Source organism: Poeciliopsis prolifica, unplaced genomic scaffold (assembly GCF_027474105.1).
Source record: "Poeciliopsis prolifica strain line A6 unplaced genomic scaffold, Auburn_PproV2 SCAFFOLD044, whole genome shotgun sequence".
Lineage (NCBI taxonomy): Eukaryota > Metazoa > Chordata > Actinopteri > Cyprinodontiformes > Poeciliidae > Poeciliopsis > Poeciliopsis prolifica.
The window spans coordinates 1,320,121-1,338,068 of record NW_026562419.1 but is presented as its reverse complement, the minus strand read 5'-3'; the positions used below and the strand labels follow the sequence as shown (position 1 = coordinate 1,338,068).

General features: G+C 41.9%; 1 protein-coding gene across 1 annotated transcript; it reads right to left on the bottom strand.

The window, feature by feature from the left end:
- Positions 1-251: 251 nt before the first annotated feature.
- LOC129376468 (OTU domain-containing protein 4-like) lies at positions 252-12,237 on the bottom strand. Its single transcript, XM_055056091.1, is given in 22 exon segments — positions 252-589; positions 592-748; positions 827-867; positions 1,315-1,896; positions 1,972-2,028; positions 2,031-2,550; positions 2,740-2,814; positions 3,025-3,166; positions 3,414-3,570; positions 3,792-3,880; positions 5,135-5,232; positions 5,310-5,323; positions 5,326-5,373; positions 7,104-7,217; positions 7,478-7,515; positions 7,603-7,765; positions 8,066-8,147; positions 8,893-8,965; positions 9,148-9,194; positions 9,269-9,319; positions 11,433-11,516; positions 11,828-12,237. Coding segments are annotated over 22 exon segments (3,111 nt in total). The 5' UTR covers positions 11,969-12,237.
- Positions 12,238-17,948: the final 5,711 nt, after the last annotated feature.

Here is a 17,948-nt window from a genome sequence, read left to right as displayed (position 1 = left end):
TGTTATAAGCTGCATTGAGACATTCACATGTTAGCGCCTCCTGGTGTAGAAGCTGTGAAAACTGCTGTCATCTGCAAGTTCTGAGAACAAAAGCCACCTACCGTAGTTGGTAGTAACCACAATACTTCTGTTGTTGTTAGCGTTAGCCATGTTAGCAGCGGGCGGGGCCTCCAGCGGACCCAGGACCGGGTGTCCGTGGCTGTGGACGGGGTCCGGGTTGGCGGGCTGCAGCTGCTCCATGGCCGCCTGGCTCACCTGGAGCTCTTCGGCGGCCGATGGCGGCTGGTACCCCAGGGAGAAGGGCGGGTACGGCGGCGCGGCCGGGTACAGCGGGTGCACCGCCTGACCGCGTGGTACCCCTGAGAGGACGGAGGAGCGTTGGAGTATGGCGGCGGAGGTGAGGCGTAACCGACAGGACACGGCGGCGGGTTTCTGGACGGGGGCCACGACAACGAGGCGCAGGGCAGCCTCTGCGGTGGCAGAGGCTGGGCGACCGGCGGGTACAGATTCTGGTTGAACTGGGGTTCGCTGGGGCCGGGGGGCTCCGCCGGGGGACTGTGGCGGTCGTACTGGGGGGAGGAGGAGGGGGCACGGGGTACGGGGTGGCCTGGTAGGCCTCCTGCAGCTTGGTGGGGGGGCTGGAGCCGGGGTAGTGGGGGGTCGGGGCGTGGGGCTTCATCTGCATGGTGGAGTACTGCTGCAGCGGGAAGAGGTAGACGTAGGGGGAGAACATGGGCATGCTGTACGCCTGCAACAGAAAACACCCAGGGGTTTGTTTTAGTTCAGCTGAAAACATGAGAGAAGTCACTTTAATGAGACTTTTTACCTTGACGCCCAAGTTGAAGAAAAACCTCAAGACGTTTACGTCTGCAGGGAAAAATAACATATAGATTTAGGAAGAATAAATCCTCTTAACATAAACAAGAATTTAAACAATAAATATTATTCAGGTTCCTAAATAATTCAATCAGTTTTAGTGTTTTTCATAGTTGATTTTTTTTGGCTAGGATTAACCAAAGCAGATCATCTCTCCTGTTTCCTCCTTCATCCATCGGCACAACGTTTCCGTCCAACCTGTCCTCAATCTTTCCTCTCACTTAGTATCTGAGCATCTACACCAGAGATTTTCCCTCATTTAAACATCTACATGTTTTTTTTTCCCATAATTCTTAGTATCATATGCAAATAGCTTGATAAAGGAGGAATCCAGCCTGGATACATTCACATTTGTGAGATGGAGCTCAGATATAAACTAAATGATTCGTTTTCTTGTAAAGTAGAAACTAAAATCAGGTCGTGTGCTTCTTTGCTCACCTTTCGGCAGGTCGTCTCCAGACTTGTTGGTGGAGAACGGCGGGATATGGGCGACTTCTCCTTTCTCCCCCTGGGGGAAGCCGGGGAACAGCGGGTCCTGGAAGAGCTGGGACAGCTGCTGCAGGGGGACGGCGCCGTGGATGGAGTGAGGGAAGTGAGGTTGTAACTGGGGAAGAGTGGCAGAGGCAACAGGCTGTGGCTGCCGGGAGGCAGGAGGAGGAGAGTCAGACTTTGGAGGGTCTTCTGGACTCGGAAGGCTGAGGGATTGTTCAGAGGACTGAGGGGAGTGAACCGGGCTGCCGTCAGACTGCGGCTGGAGTGTTTGAGGTTCTGAAGACGCCTCAGTTTGGGACTGTAGTTGTTTCTGGGGGGAGGAGACCTGGGTCTCAGGCTTGATCTGGTTTTGTGGTTCTTGATTTTGGGTCTGGATTTCCTGTAAAGAGTGTTGGGTTGATCCTTCTGCCTGAGGCACCAAAGCTCTAATCGGGTTTGGATCAACTTGAGGAAGACTCTGAGGGACGAACGTCTCACTCTGGGGAGGCTGAGACGCTGGAAGACTCATCTCTGTTTTTGGCAAAACATCTGGAAATACAGAAGAATCAGCATGAAAACATCATCTGCATAGAATACAAGCTGCTCAAATGGACTTTAACTCACCGGTGTGGGTGGGTGGAGCTTCTTTGGGTTGAGCAGCAGGTGGGATCAAGGTGGAGTAGGAGAGAGAGGACTGGGCGAGCGAGGCCGAGCGGTGAGCGGGGAGAAGGGCCGGTTGAAGCCCTGAGCCGCGGTCGGACTCGGAGCGATGGGGGCGATGAACGTCGGCGCGGCAGCCGACGATAACGGCGGATGAGATGCGGCAAATGAGGAAGATGGAGGATGATGAGGAGCTGGAGAGGCAGCAGGGAGAACCGGGGTGATGAAGGAGAAGAGGCTGGTGGAGGAGGGCGCCGGCGGCTTGATGCCCGGTGGGGGGGAAACCGGCACGGCCGCGGCGGAGGCGTAGGACTGGGAGCTTGACTTGGTCTCTGGAATAGCACAGGTGGGCGGGACAACGGAGGCGGAGCCTGACGCTGCTGCGGCGGCGGCCATGTTTACATTCAGAGAGCTCCGCCCAGCCGAGTCGGAGTTAGCAGCAGGAAGAGAGGAGACGGCGACAGCAGCTGGAGGCGGAGTGGAGGAGTTCGGTCTGTCGCCTGCAGAGGGCGACGGCGCTCTCAAGTCTTCGACTGGACTCTTCTATAAACAACACAAAGAAGATTAAAATATACTTTTAAGTATTTAAATGTCTATCACTGCCCAGGATATAAACTAAATAATGTTTTTATTGTGTTTTATGAAAAGCTGAATAAGATAAAATGTTTCTTACTTGAAACATGAGTTATTTGTTTATTTACATCTTTTTACTGCAGTTCTGTTGTGACTCACCGTCTTGTTTCTCTGAGATCGCTTCTTGTCTCCAGATTTCTTCCTGCCTGATTCAGCCTGAGACGCAGCCTGACTCTGAGGGGAGAAAATTTAATAACAGCTGTTCTCCAAAAGATCAATCTGCAAACTATTACTAAAGAAACTGATTTTACTCCCCAGATTAAATAAGGAAATGTGGAGCCGTGACGTTGGTTTAGTTTTTGTACATAAACATTGTGTGCAGATGCTAAGAAGCAGGATTTTCATCATAAATCAGAGGATAGTGTGTAAAGGTGATGGACTCACGCCGAGGGCGGGGAAGCTGTTCTCGTCTCTGAGCTGGATCTCCATCAGCGCCACGTTTATCTCCTCCTGCTCCTCTCTGGCCAAACGTTCCCGCTCCGTCAGCCTGAAAGGCGGCTCTGCTGCGCCCAGCGACTTCCTGGACAGAGGCGCCGCCATCAAACCACCGATCCACCACAACCCTGCCATCCTTTCTATCTCACTTTACAAGTTTCAATCTGAATTCACTCAGAGGTAAAAGGGTGAAAAATTTCATAAAGAAAGAAACTATCACCACTCTTAATAAAGTAGATTCTGACAAAGAGAAACATAAATTAAATAATTTAAACTCAATTAGAAGAGAAATGATCATTTAGTTGATGAGGGTGAAGTGATGTGAACTCTGACCTGCTGGGCTTCCCGGCTCCTCTACGGTGGCCTGCGGGGGCCATGAGTGTTGCTTCTGCATGCGCCCACTGGAGCCCACAGCCGTTGCCTGGGAAACGGAGGAAGAGGAGGATGCTGGGATGGGCTTCCCTCGTCCTCTTCCTCTCCCTCGCCCCTCCCACTCTGAAAGAGCCGGAAACCAGGAGGAATCGTCAGACACTCATCGTTTTATCACAGTAAGTTTCTGATTGTCACAATAAATTCCAATTAATGATTAAAAACCCAGAAATGTCTGTCAAATGGATCTGTTAAAGTTTTTCTAACAATAACATCGTTGTTTGCTTGATTTTAGTTTTTTTTTTAGAAATTGCTCCGTTTGTGTTTTTTGTTGCTGCAGGTTTCACCTCCATGTCCGTTGCTCAGCCTCTTGTTGGTGATGGTGGTCCAGCTGTTCTCGTCGTTCAGCGGCCGGATGTTCCACAGCGGCACCAGCCTGCACACCAACGCACGCCATCAACAACGCACGCCATCAACAACGCACGCCTTCACACAACACACGCCATCAACAACGCACGCCGTCACCAACGCACGCCATCAACAACGCACGCACGCCGTCACCAACGCACGCCATCAACAACGCACGCCATCAACAACGCACGCCATCAACAACGCACGCCGTCACCAACGCACGCCATCAACAACGCACGCCATCAACAACGCACGCCATCAACAACGCACGCCATCAACAACGCACGCCATCAACAACGCACGCCATCACACAACACACGCCATCAACAACGCACGCCATCAACAACGCACGCCATCAACAACGCACGCCGTCACACAACGCACGCCTTCAACAACGCACGCCATCAACAACGCACGCCGTCACCAACGCACGCCGTCACCAACGCACGCCATCAACAACGCACGCCATCAACAACGCACGCCATCAACAACGCACGCCATCAACAACGCACGCATCAAACAACGCACGCCGTCACCAACGCACGCCGTCACACAACGCACGCCATCAACAACGCATGCCATCAACAACGCACGCCATCAACAACGCACGCCGTCACACAACGCACGCCTTCAACAACGCACGCCATCAACAACGCACGCCGTCACACAACGCACGCCTTCAACAACGCACGCCGTCACACAACGCACGCCGTCACACAACGCACGCCGTCAACAACGCACGCCATCAACAACGCACGCCATCAACAACGCACGCCGTCACACAACGCACGCCGTCACACAACGCACGCCGTCACACAACGCACGCCGTCACACAACGCACGCCGTCACACAACGCACGCCGTCACACAACGCACGCCGTCACACAACGCACACCGTCAACAACGCACGCCGTCAACAACGCACGCCGTCACACAACGCACGCCGTCACAACGCACGCCGTCACAACAACGCACGCCATCAACAACGCACGCCATCAACAACGCACGCCGTCACAAAACGCACGCCATCAACAACGCACGCCATCACACAACGCACGCCGTCACACAACGCACGCCGTCACAAACGCACGCCGTCACACAACGCACGCCTTCAACAACGCACGCGTCACACAACGCACGCCATCACAACGCCATCAACAAACGCACGCCATCAACAACGCATCAACAACGCAACGCCGCAACCACGCCGTCACACAACACACGCCGTCACACAACGCACGCCGTCACACAACGCACGCCGTCAACGCACTGTGACCTACCTCTTCCCCAGGTCCTCCACCTGGACCGCCACATGGCTGTTGTCGGGGGGAACCTCTTTGATGGTGGCCTTGTAGGTCCGGCCGTTGTCCAGGCGAACCTGGACGTTTTCCACAAACATGAAAATCAGGTTTGAGTTGAAACAAAACGGGCGAAAAAGCAGCGGACGGCGCAGACCTGACAGCGATCCCGACAGAGAACTGCATCCCTGCAGCGATGGAGTAATCCATCTTCTGCTGGGCTGCAAGCAAACAGAAACAGTAAATCACTGACTGAATATGGAAAACAAAGTTAATTAAAGCTTTTAAACCGAACACAGAATTTACACAGAACAAAAATGACAGTCACAGAATTTAATGAACAAACAGACAAACAGAAGCTTCTGTGTGTTTTGCTGGACACATTTACTTAAAGCTATTTAAAAGTATCAAATTGTAACTTGTAAAAAACAGATTTCTGTTTCCTTGTTTATTGAAACTATCATCGTGTCGTGAGAGTTTGTTAGACAATCAGTGTGGAAAAAAAAACGAGTTGACTCAAACATTTTAAAAAGTGACATTTTCTTTACAACATTCTTTTGCACACAAAACATGAGAGAAACTTTTAAATAACTTGTGAAGGTGAAGTCTAGTTTAATCACATCAGTTTGTTTAATTTGTAATGCAGAATAACAGGAAATATTGACCTGCAGCTGTTTATTCGTTTATTATTTTCTCCAGTCGCACCATAACTGCAGACCTTTTGAGTTAATAAATACATTTAAATGAGAAAAAAAGCAGAGAATCAAAAGACGGATTTCATATCAGGTCCTAAAGCAGCATCAGTTTAAATCTGCTGCTGGAGAAGCGGTTCAGGTAAACGGTGAGTTTCCAGCTCCTGCTGTTCGCCTCGTTTCCTTCGGCGACGCAGCTGCTACATAAACAGCCACCTGGAGTCTCAACCGTAAAGCAAGGCGACTCGGCAGCAGACGTTTGAAATATTAATGCCTCGTCTGTCTGAACCAGGCGCCGCATCATCTCCTCTCCTTCCAACAACAAACCATCTCAGTCAGAGGAGTTTCTGCTCCTCTGACGTCAATCTGCAACTGGCTCATGTGCAATTTGGAGGTGTGCGTACACATCTGACCCAAACCCAGAACGGAGCTTTTTCTGTTTGTTTTTCCTATCAAAGAATCTTATTTCTTGTTAAAATAGTTCATGCTTAGTTTATTTTTGCACAGGCAAAAAAAAAAACATGTTTAGTTGTTTAAAAAAATATGACAAAAACCGTTTAACTGATAAAATCTTACAAAATCTTTAAATTATTGAAGAAAACTCATAGTCCAGAATAATCTGATGAAACTAAATGCTCAGATTCTTAAAACTCAGGAAAACAAAAACATTTCTAGGCTCAAACTCTTCAGTCGTCTTTGTGGAAACACGAATATGCAAAATTTTTATATATATTTTTGTTGTTGTTGTGTCTTATGTGATTTTGTTTGTTTTCTATGTTTACATAAAGCGTAAGTCCGTTAAATAAATCCGTTATCTCAACTTGGCAGGACCGGAAAACATTCTCAATCCACCAGGTGGCAGCACCTTTTGGTAAAATACAGCATTTCCTTCCAGCAAGACGTTACATCATAAATCCTGTTTTTGGGTGAATTGGCATCTTATTTGTTTTTTTGTATCTAAGTTTATCTATTGTTGATGTTCTGATGATAAATATGACTGAACTGGAAAAACTCTAAATCTTACAAAATATCTTTGTTCCAGTTTCTGGTTCTAAAATCTAAACACACTAGAAACTTTTCAGCAAAATATAAAAGCTTGTTGAGAGTCAATTACTCCTTAAAATAATCTCCTATATTTTGCTGAAAGCTACTAGTAAGTCAGTTTCGTTTTATTTCCAGTGTGTTCAGATGTTTGCACCAGAGATGTTTGGTAAGTTTGTGTTTGCAGTGCAGTCAGGATGAGTTTCGGTTTCAGTCACCTCTCTTGGTCTTGTGCCAGATGTCGTAGTCAACGTTTCGGAGCAGCGTCGGGTTCAGGGAGCGCCTCACCCGCTCAGGCAGGGTCCGGGTGCGGCCTCGGCCCTGAAACACACACAGCGTCACCCAGAGCGGGTCGGAACCGGGCAGGAGCAGAACCCAGAGGAACTTTTTAAATCAATAATAAGGAATTATTGACTTATTGAAATGACACTTTTTGCTTAAAACACTTGAAATTAGACAAAACATTGATGTTTGCATTAGAAACTAGATAAACGTATTCCTGCTAAACTTTTACATTTCTGCAGTGCAGCAGAAAGTATCTTTTTTCCTAAATGTTACTGATGCGAGTATTTCTGCCCAGTTTACCATGTAGCCCCCTCGGAGGAAACCGAGCCGGTTCCGTTTTCCACCCTGTGATGAAGAAAAGAAACGAGACGTTTTTGAGTTTCAGCCGAACAGAAACTTCATCAGATCAGAGTCTTCTCAGCGGTTTCCCACCAAAGCGGCTCGTGGGTTTCCTGGTCGGACTCGTCGCTGCTGCCGCAGACGGCCATGCAGTCGTCGCTCAGCAGGTCCGAGGCCCGGCCCGTCCTCTGACATGCACCCAGGGAGCTGCGGTCCACCTTGAAGACGCCTTCGTACAGCAGCTCGTACAAAATGGCTGCAGGACAGGAAAACACACTCTTAACACTACTGGAACTGGACTGGACAGACTGGAGGTCAAAGGTCAGACTATCCATTCATTTAATAACATATTTTGGAGGGAAAAGACAAAAAGGTTCCTCTCCACAGTTCCAGGTATTTTACAGCCATTGTTGCTGTAGGTTTGTAAAGTGCTGACATGACACCAGGAGTCCTGGTATCAATCTGATGAGTTCTGCTTTGGTACTTTAAGAAAGACCCGGTTCTGATCAGGAATGAATCCGGAAGCAGCAGAGAGACTCCCTGCTGTGACGCTTACACTGGCAGAGAGCGGCGTTCTTCATGTGGCTGATGGGGTAGACGCTGTCGTAGTGGTTTCCATTCAGGAAGCACAACCGGACCTGGGAGAGAGGAAACAGAACCGTCAGAGGCCGGGTTCTGACCCGGAGGCCCGCAGCACACCGACCGGCCCAGAGGTTAAAGATGCTGAAAGATGAAACTTCTCTCACTGTTTCACATTTTAACACAATATTTATCAATCGAATTGATCACGATTAATCGATTATTGAAGGAATTTAGTAATCGATTAATCGTTGAGAAGAGAACAGACTCTAAAATAAACGTTTTGCATTTAAATAAATATATTTTTCTGTAAATATGTTCCACTACAAACTCCTCAAATTACAGTTTTAGCTTCACTCGGTTCAAATTCTGTAAAAATATATTAAGGACATTTTATTAATACAATTATTACCCCAAAAATAACTAACAAATCAGCAAACAGTATTTCTTACCTGCAGATGCGTCTTTGCTATAAATGATCAATAAGGGAACTGATTTTTTTTATTATTGAAAAAGATAAATAATAAATAATTTGCATCTTTAAATATATTTCAAATATTGTCTAAAAAAGGGGCTCAGGTGGTTAAATTAGAAAATGTGGACATTTTTATGTCTGATTAACCGATTAATCGTGAAAAAAATTGATAATCAAACACTAAAGCCAGGATTATTTTTGCTGATGTAGTTTTACATGTTAACGTTTGTCCAGTAGTTTGACGTTTCTTAGACTTGGAGTTGAAAGCAGGGCTGAATTTAGACGTCTGAAAGCGTTTAGTTTTAATCTATCAGGTTGAGGATCCTCACTTTGTCCTTGAAGTTGTTGTCTGTGATGTTCACCGCCGGCTTGCCGGGTTCCTGGAAGATCAGGAAGTCTCTCCTGACGGAAAATAAAAAGAAAGGAAATGACTGCAAATCCCAACAAGTGTCTCCAACCAGCATTTTACATAAAGATGAATGACAACTTTTTAGTTTTTAATAGTTTTCTGCAGAAATTAAACTGAAGAACATTTTTATCAGAGTGTCTTGACGACAGCGGGTGTGTTTACATTGTGTACTTACTTATACATGACAGCCAGAGCGTTGATCTCCACTTCTCCCACCCATTGCTGTGAAACCGTGATGTCATCAGTTTACGTCCAACCAGACGCCACAGAGCAAAATAATGAATGTGAGGTTTTACCTGCGGGTCCTGCAGCTTGCTGAGATATTCCTCAAAGTTTCCCTCGATGAACTGAAACAGAAATCAGAGCAGAGACATGAAAAACATCTGAACGCAAAGGAAATATTATATAAATATAACTAAATGTTTTACAGTGCTGTAGCCAGAAATGTGATGACTCAGATTTAAATCAATTATTTCTCTAACTTAAGTATTTAAACTTTTGGTTGGTTTCAGTCTTTAATGCTTAAAAGGACAATTTCAAAAACAATTACAAGTTTTTTTTAAATTATTTCTAGATTTTTTGGTCACGTTAAAAGATTAGTTTAGTTTGGAGGATGTTGACTTTAGAGTGAAATTTATGAGACAGTAAACTAGATACATAGTTTTGTTTCTCTCAATGATATCGATGCAAGTTTTCTTTAAATAAATTTATGTTCTCTTCATGTTAATTACCTACTAAATAAAAACACTTTCATTAAAATCTCAAATTAAAGCAGTCTGACTTTTTATTCAATTATATCAATTAAATCTCCTTATTACTACATCTATCTACTTTGCTTATGTCCTAATAATAATCAGAAATATTCATAACATACTTTTTGTTGGTAAATTGAATAAAAATCTAATCAATAATTACTCATTCAATAATTTCATGACATGATCTGTAAAAGCAGTGAGTAAAGGATTCAAACTCCCAGAATTCACAGCATGTTATCAGTGAGTTCCTGAAAGTTGCCGGTTCGGTTCTGCAAGGCGGCCTGCAGCATTCTTTCAGGAGAAACGTCCTGATCGGCGTCACAAAGACGCAGCGTTCATCTTTCACTTTCAGTTTAAGGAAACAAACCGAGAGCCGAGTCTGAATCTCTGACAGCTTTTATTGGTTCCTCCTTCAGAAAGCCATTAAAGCAACATGCAGGCTCACTTTATGTTTATATTCACCGATAAAAACCTGCAATGTCTTCACCTCCTTCTGTCGTTCACTCAAACTTTGAAGATCTCCATTTTTGTTTAATTAAAATATAAAAACATCTCACGTTGCTCAAGTTGGAGTCGATATTTTTCACTTGTAAGACCAAAATGACATGAAAAAATGAGAAGCACAACTGGAAACCAGGAATCTGGGCTGTTTCTGGAAAACTGAAACATGATAGAAATATTTAACCGCTTCATTAAGTCATAAAACCAGAGCTGACCTTTAAGCCGTGTCGCCCAGTTCTACTGTACATCATGATTCTAGGCTCAACATGATAGTGCTAGCTGAGATGCTATCATTTGTATTTTAGCTTTTTAACTGTTACAGTTGAGCTTTGTAAACAGTGTTCTGCATGGATTTGTTGGTATTTGTGTTGACTGAAAGATTTTACACCTTTTCTGCTGTTTTTTCTATTTGCGTTTTTCAGGATTTTGCTTTATTCTGCTGCTTCTACTTATTTTATGTTACATTTCTGCATCTCTTCTGCAGCTGACATCAAATGCTGCTGCAATTTTCACTAAAAATATTCAGCTTACAGCATTCACACTGAATTTTCACAGGAAATGCAATGATTTCTAGTTAAGTTTACTTCAGAAAATATTTGGGGGAAAAAAGATACTTTTTTTTAACCACAGTGACTGTGGATGCTAATAAATATTTTACTCAATAATAATAGAGTAAAATCTCTGACTCCACCCAGTGGGAAATAACTTTTCTGAATGAACAATGTACCTGATATTTATGTCAAAGTGAGACCTCTTTGTGTGTTTACCATCTTTGATGTTATTTTCCATCTGCTGCATTTAGAGGTCAAGTAAACAAACAGTAAACAAAATGTATTGTCACTACACATACTTTAACTAACATTTATATTAGCTACTGCATGTTTTAGTTTTATATTTAAATATTTTTATTTGAGAGAATTTTGTTTTATAATCATATGTATTTACACATGACCTACATTTTAGTGTTTAAAATATCTAAATTTGCTCAAAACTTTATACTATTAAACTCTGAGGACATCATTTTAAATTAAGTCAGTTGTTATGAGCTCAGTGTTTCTTTATTCTTATTTCAGTATTAATATGTTTTAGAGGTGGTGCTATTTTTACTTTACTTTCTGGGTGCTGCACTCAACTCTGACTGGAATCATAATAACAGAATGAAATGATGCTCTAAATGTAAAGTGTGGTTAAAGCTGCTGCTTACCGCCTCGTAGCTGTCCCGGTTCTGCTTCAGGAACTCCACGCATTTGGCCCGGACCTCAGTGTGGAGGCTCTGGCAGTGCAGCACCTGGGCAGGGTCAAAGGTCAGCACTTAAAACAGGAAGGATACACCTTAAAACAGGAAGGTGTAAATATAACACGTGTTTTTAACACGAAAACATGTGTTATATTTGAAGTTTAGGTCGAGTGTTTGGGGATAGGGAACCACACATAGGGGTGTTAGATTTATCCCGCGGCGTTCCCCGCTTGGGAAAGTTAAATTTAAACTGGAAGAAGTTGCTATCGCACAGCAACACAACAAACACGCCTCACCTGAGCGCAGCAAGCTAACCGGAGGACAACTTCCTACAAACATTTTACTGCTTTGTCCCACTTTACCTGCTCGGCCACGGCTCGGAACAGACACGACCCATCTTTGGCAATCTTCTTCCGATGAAAACCAATCGCTTTCAAGTAGTTATCCATCTGTTTCTCCGCGTTTCGCTCCTCGTTACTCTGCATGTTTCCGCCGCTGTCCATGCTAGCGGGGCGCTAGCCGCTAAAGCTAGCCGCTTAAAGCGACGGTTAGGAGGCGATCAAAAGGGGGAAACTTGAACACAAACTGGTAATATCACCGCTGAATGTGGTCATGAAGACACATTTGTGATCTAAAGGTCCTTAGGTAAAACTAGAACTCCTTCTGGTTTCGTTTCCCGGGAAGTCCTGGGTGTCCTGCAGAGGAACCTCCTCAGCGGCAGAAAGTGAAACTTTAGCCTGCCGTTAGCAGGCGAGCTAGAAACTGACAACACGCCCCCTTCTGGCCATGAGAGTGAAGTCACACGCAGTGTTACATATTGTTTCCGGTTTAATTTCAAAGTAAAGCTAAACAAAATACCATAATCTTATGGAGAAATAATTGAATAAGACAAAAAATAAATAAATTACTGTTTTAGCAAACAGTCATGTAGCAAATATCTCTTTTTTCTTAAATAAACACAATTAAATTGATAAATAATTTGTCAAATAAATAATATTGGTGATATCCAAAACATTTGAAAATACTAACATTAAATAGATAAATTAATGAATGGATTTATTATTGTGTAACATTTATTAAACTCACCATTTAAATTTTTCGTGCAAAAATATTTATTTCAAACATATGTATTACATTTTTAAAACAATTACCATCATTTATTTATTTATTTTTATTATTTCATAGTCAGGTTTTTATTTTTTTCTGTAATTATTTCCTATCAACCAGCAGGTTTTTCTCATATAAACAGTTTTTTTCTTTATAAACAAGCTGATTGGTCTTCGGCTGAGTTGCTGCGCAGGATAACCAATAAGATGTTAGAGTCTATTTAATAAACTATAACTGCAGCTGAAAAAACTGGATAGCACAAGAAATACAAAATAATTGAAGAAATATATAAATAAAATAGTACAGAACTTTACTGATATGGAGAATTCAAGTTTCAATATCTATATTTAAATGTTTTCTTTACATTTCTGCTTCATTATGACAAATAATTTTTTAGTCATAATTTATTATAAACACAAAAAAACACAACTCAAACTCTCCATTTGAATAGAAGTCCTATTCCAATGTTAAATAATATGTTGGAATATATTTTCAAACGTTTTTATTACAAATTTTCTGTTGTGTTTCATTAAGACAAACAATATTGATGAAGTAAATTGTTAATTTATTGAACTGTGGAACATTTTACCTTGGATGGAAAAACTGGGTCAAACATTTAAAATGTACACAAAACACTAACAAAACACTAAATTATTATATTATTATTATTATTATTATTATTATTATTATTAATTAAAATAATGATGATGATAAAATAGATAATATTAACAATTCTAATAGTAATAATAATAGTAATAAATATTTACTACTAATATGTCAAAGTTTGCAGAAAACTAAACTAGTCATTGCTAAAACTTTTTGTTCTTCACTGCATGTTGCCTTTAAATGCATTAAATTTGTTGGAAAATCCCCAGAAGTTGTTATTCGCCAAATAAATCTGTGACTTTGTCACTTTTTTATTTACAGTAAATCTTAAAAGGCAAGAAAAGAGAATCATATCAACAGCAGCAGCAGCAGCTCCATCAACATCATTGATTTGCAGCCTTCAGAGAAGCTGCTGAGTGCAGCGGGGCGTCTGGGCAGCTGGAACAAGCTGTCCTGTACCAACATTCATTCAGTCATTACAGAAAAGCATCATTTTAAAACCCAATAATTGCATTTATCTCTAAAATTTCTTCTCCTACATCAGTTTAAAACTTATTTTGTTCCTCAAATTTCAGTTTTCAGTGGAGAAATCACAATGGATTCAAGTTCTGATGCTCAGTTGTTTCTATAAGATGGATCATAAACGTCTCTTCTAAGAAAAGACAAAATCATTTTTTTATTTAGCCATGCTTGAGTCGAACAAAGGTCAAAACAAGGGATCAAAACCAGAGGTCAACAAAGGTCAAAACCAGAGATGAACAATTCAAAGAGGCGTTTACACTGCAAAAACACACAATCCTACCAAGTGCTTTTCGTAAGATAAAAAAGCATTAATGACTTTTCAAAGGCTTCTGTGGTGGATATTCTCTCAACCAATAGAAAACAATCAAATCCTCGACTTCAGCATCTTTGTGACCAGCAAGCAGACAGAAATTTAAAGAGGAGTGGCCCAAGCAAAGGAGGTCGATCATCAGAACTAACTAATAACTGATGAGGTCATCCGGGACATGCTCCTGTAAAACATCTTTTGGTCTTCAGTCAGAGGCTTCTCCAGATTTGTCGTGAGACTGACTGCTACTGGAGATTGTTGGAGGTCGTTGCTGTCCACAGCATCACCAGCTTCAACGTTTCTTTGAAAAAAATGTATTAATAAGTTTCAGCAACACTTAATTTCCCTTTTGGGAAAATGTGTTTGAATTTAATTTTCTGCAACTTTTGTTTACATTTTCTGTCATTTCTTTGATGTCCTGTCGCACCTTTCCTTATATTAATAAAATGTGCCTTTAAAAGTGAGGAAAGCATGGCATTTCACATTTTTAAACAATTTCCAAAAGTTTTTAACTTATGCAGTTAACATTAATAATGAGAAACCCAAGGATTCATGCAGAAATTCCTAAAACGGAGTGGATGATTAGCCTGGATAATGACCTGACGCTACTTAGCCGTGCAGCAGGAGCCAATTCAAACAGGTTTCCTCACCGCTGGCTTATTTAATCTATAATTTATGGGGTCAGCAGGGGAACGGTAATGAGGACATGCAGCAGGCTGTACATATGGAAACGCAGCGTCTAGAAAGCTTTTTCTGCAACTGTTAGCTAAACAGCATCAAGGCGGGATCATCGATCAATAATCTGGATTGATCGATTTTATCATCTTTATCATATTGATAAAAATGATCAACTGAGACACTTAATGCAACTGTATGAACAACTGTAATGATAAAAGTTTCTGTTAAAGTTTTTAGACAGTTTTATAGTGGCCTAGTCAAAGTCTGAACTATGGCTTGACATTAACAAGCTGATTGTATTCAAAAATCTTCAATGTATCTAATTCAATGCAATTCTCCACAGAAATGCTGACTCATGTTCCAGCAAAGTGTTTTTAAAGACACACAGTAGTTTCTTCCTTTAATAACTGAAATCATCATTTGGGAATCAGCTCTTCTGTCGACTCAGGTTGAATTTTTATGATTCTAATGAAATGTTGGAAAACCTAATCCAGTTCAGATTTCTCCCAAACAGAAATGCTGCTCGTATGAAACGGCTGTTAAGGCAGCAGAGACGATGTTAGAGGGGATGTGTTTTAATATCTCTCTTCTCTCTCTGCATCAACAAAGCTTCGTCCTCAGCTTCTCCTGGAAATGGGGTCAGAGTTCAAGTATTCACTCAGAAAATGTATGTAGAAAATTAATCTCAGATTTTTCTTCTTGCACATGTTTGACATTTGGGACTCAGAGACTTCTTTATTTCTTCTAGAAAATTTCTGAAATTTATCTAAAAAAAATTCAGTTTTTTTCTATTCAGATTTATTTCTAGAACATCTTTCAGATTATTCTTTTCCTATAATTTTCTGAGCGAATCTCAAAATGTCCTCCTCATCTCCCTGCAGTGACCCTCATCTTCTTCTTCCTCCTCCGGTTCCGTTTCCTCAGATCTAATAATGACCTTTGCGCGCGGCGGAGCGCGCTGCGCGGCGGAGCGCGGCAGAGCGCGGCGCAGCGCCGCGCGGCTCGGTTCTACGGCAGGACGGGTCGCCATGGCAACGGGCGAGGAGGGGGACAGGACCCATGGCGGCTGACACTCATCCTCCCACTCGCGTGGTGAACGCGGTGCGTGACCTTCATCCCCTGCGCCTGCAAGGAAGCCGCTTTCCTGCATCGCGGCTCCGCGTCATGAAATCACCGCAGCCTTGAGTTAAAGCGCCGCTTTCTGCGCGGTAACGCGATCCGAAAGCCACGTGACCTGAGCAGGGCGGGAGCAGAGGTGAGCCGGATGAAATTAAAGTTTATTATTGATCATCGCAGCAGCAAACAGTTACAGGATACAGCAGAGAAACCCAGGAAATGAAAGGTGAACCACAGACAAACTGTTTCTACTATTTCATGCATCTGTGAGTAAATAAAGTGTTAAAAAAAGAGACGTGCAGAGTCCAGCACCACTGATTAGATTTCATATTACAACACCGGTGTGCAGGTTTGTCTCGTCCTTCCTGCACATGTTATTGTCTCTTCTGCACATGCGCACTGTGCAACAAAACATGAATAAATAAAATGCTTAGAAATATTCAGATTGCATCTCATGAATCTGCAGCAAACCACAACATAAGCAGTAAAACGTGGAGAGCTGAAACATTCAGATAATCACATCCTGTTTTCAGGAGGCTGTTCCTGTGTGAGGTGAGTTATTTTCATTACGGGCCTGTTGGTTAGACATGCTGGGTCACAGGAAAGCCACGTTACATTCAGTCCAAACATGAAAATGAAGTTAAAAAAGGCAAAACAAAAAACTTTTGGTACATAAAGGCATTTTAAGGGCAGCTGAAATTCATCCAAGGCTGAATCTTTGTTATGTTAAATTTGGAAGCAAAAAAATAAAACTAAAAATGTCAAAATTTAAATGTATTTTTCTGCCTTGATGGCACAAAACAAACTGATGGCAACATATCAAACAAAATAAGTTGTTTAAATCCAATTTTTCCCTAAAACAGCAAACAGACAACACACCAGATATTGAAACAAAGATTTAAATAGTGATCGGCACAGCTAGCTCATTTTTCATTTAGCATTTTTGCTAACATTGGAAATGTTTAGCATATATTTTCCCCTTAATCAACATTTTCAAGATAAATTTTAAGGTGCTAAGTTGAGGTACCAATGGATGCAACCATTTCACATCAGTTGGTAGCCACTAGCTAGTGAGCTAACAGCTAGCTAGTGAGCTAACAGCTACCTAGTGAGCTAACAGCTAGCTATTGTTCCTTTAGTGCTAACATGGAAAGAAAGTTACCAAAATAAAATTGAAATTAAATTTTTTGCAAATAAATTGTGAGTAATGAATAGAAGCGTTGCATATCGGTTAGTATTGATTAGTTTTCAGCATAATTCTGCTAATATGTAGCTAATTTTTGGTTTGGCTCCAGAAGGTGGATTACAGGTAAATCCAGCAGCTCTAGGAAAGTTTTATTAAAGGGATATAAATTTGGTCAATCCTTAGTTAACCACTTGAGGGCACTCACAAAATATTTTAATGAAATTCCCAGATAGACAGCTGATCTTTTATTTTGACGAAGAAAATAAAACAAGTTGTAAGTATCAGGGAAAAGTAACGTCCCTGGTTATGATCCAGCGGGACACTGAGAATTTCTCGCTGATGTATTTGACCTTTGACCCTTTCATAAAAACACATGTAAACATCACAGGACTTGAAATTTAGTTTCCTCATGTTCGCGCCAAACAGCTCAAGTGTTTTTAACAAAATCCCAGCATTCATGTCGACACGAAGCAGCAGCAGTTTAATGTTATGTATTAAAATGAATTAAGTGGAATGTGAATGGGTGTAACATAATTAACTCGAATTAAACAAAACCTGTCTCATTTTACAAAACGTTTGTCAGAAATGTTTACAACTGAATGAGGCTTAAAGATTATTATCATTTAAGCAAATTTTTGCTTTTGTCCAGTGATTTTACTTAAATCCTCAGAAATTTTAAATTAAGGAGTCAATTATAGGTCTAAAAATTGTTTTTCTGTTTTATCTCATTAAAAATATGTTTGTCTTCCAGCTGAATTCAGAAGATCATTCAGAAGATAATTAAAGAAAATTACATTAAAAAAATAAGTTTGTCATCTGGTGTGTTGTCTTGCTTATTTTCAATAAAATATTGAGTTGAAAAAATACAAAAACATTTACTTCCTGTATTTATTCACGCTCAACACAGAACCAGGTTTTTGAAAAATACTAAAGCAAATCAAGTGATTCTTCTCTTGGGGAA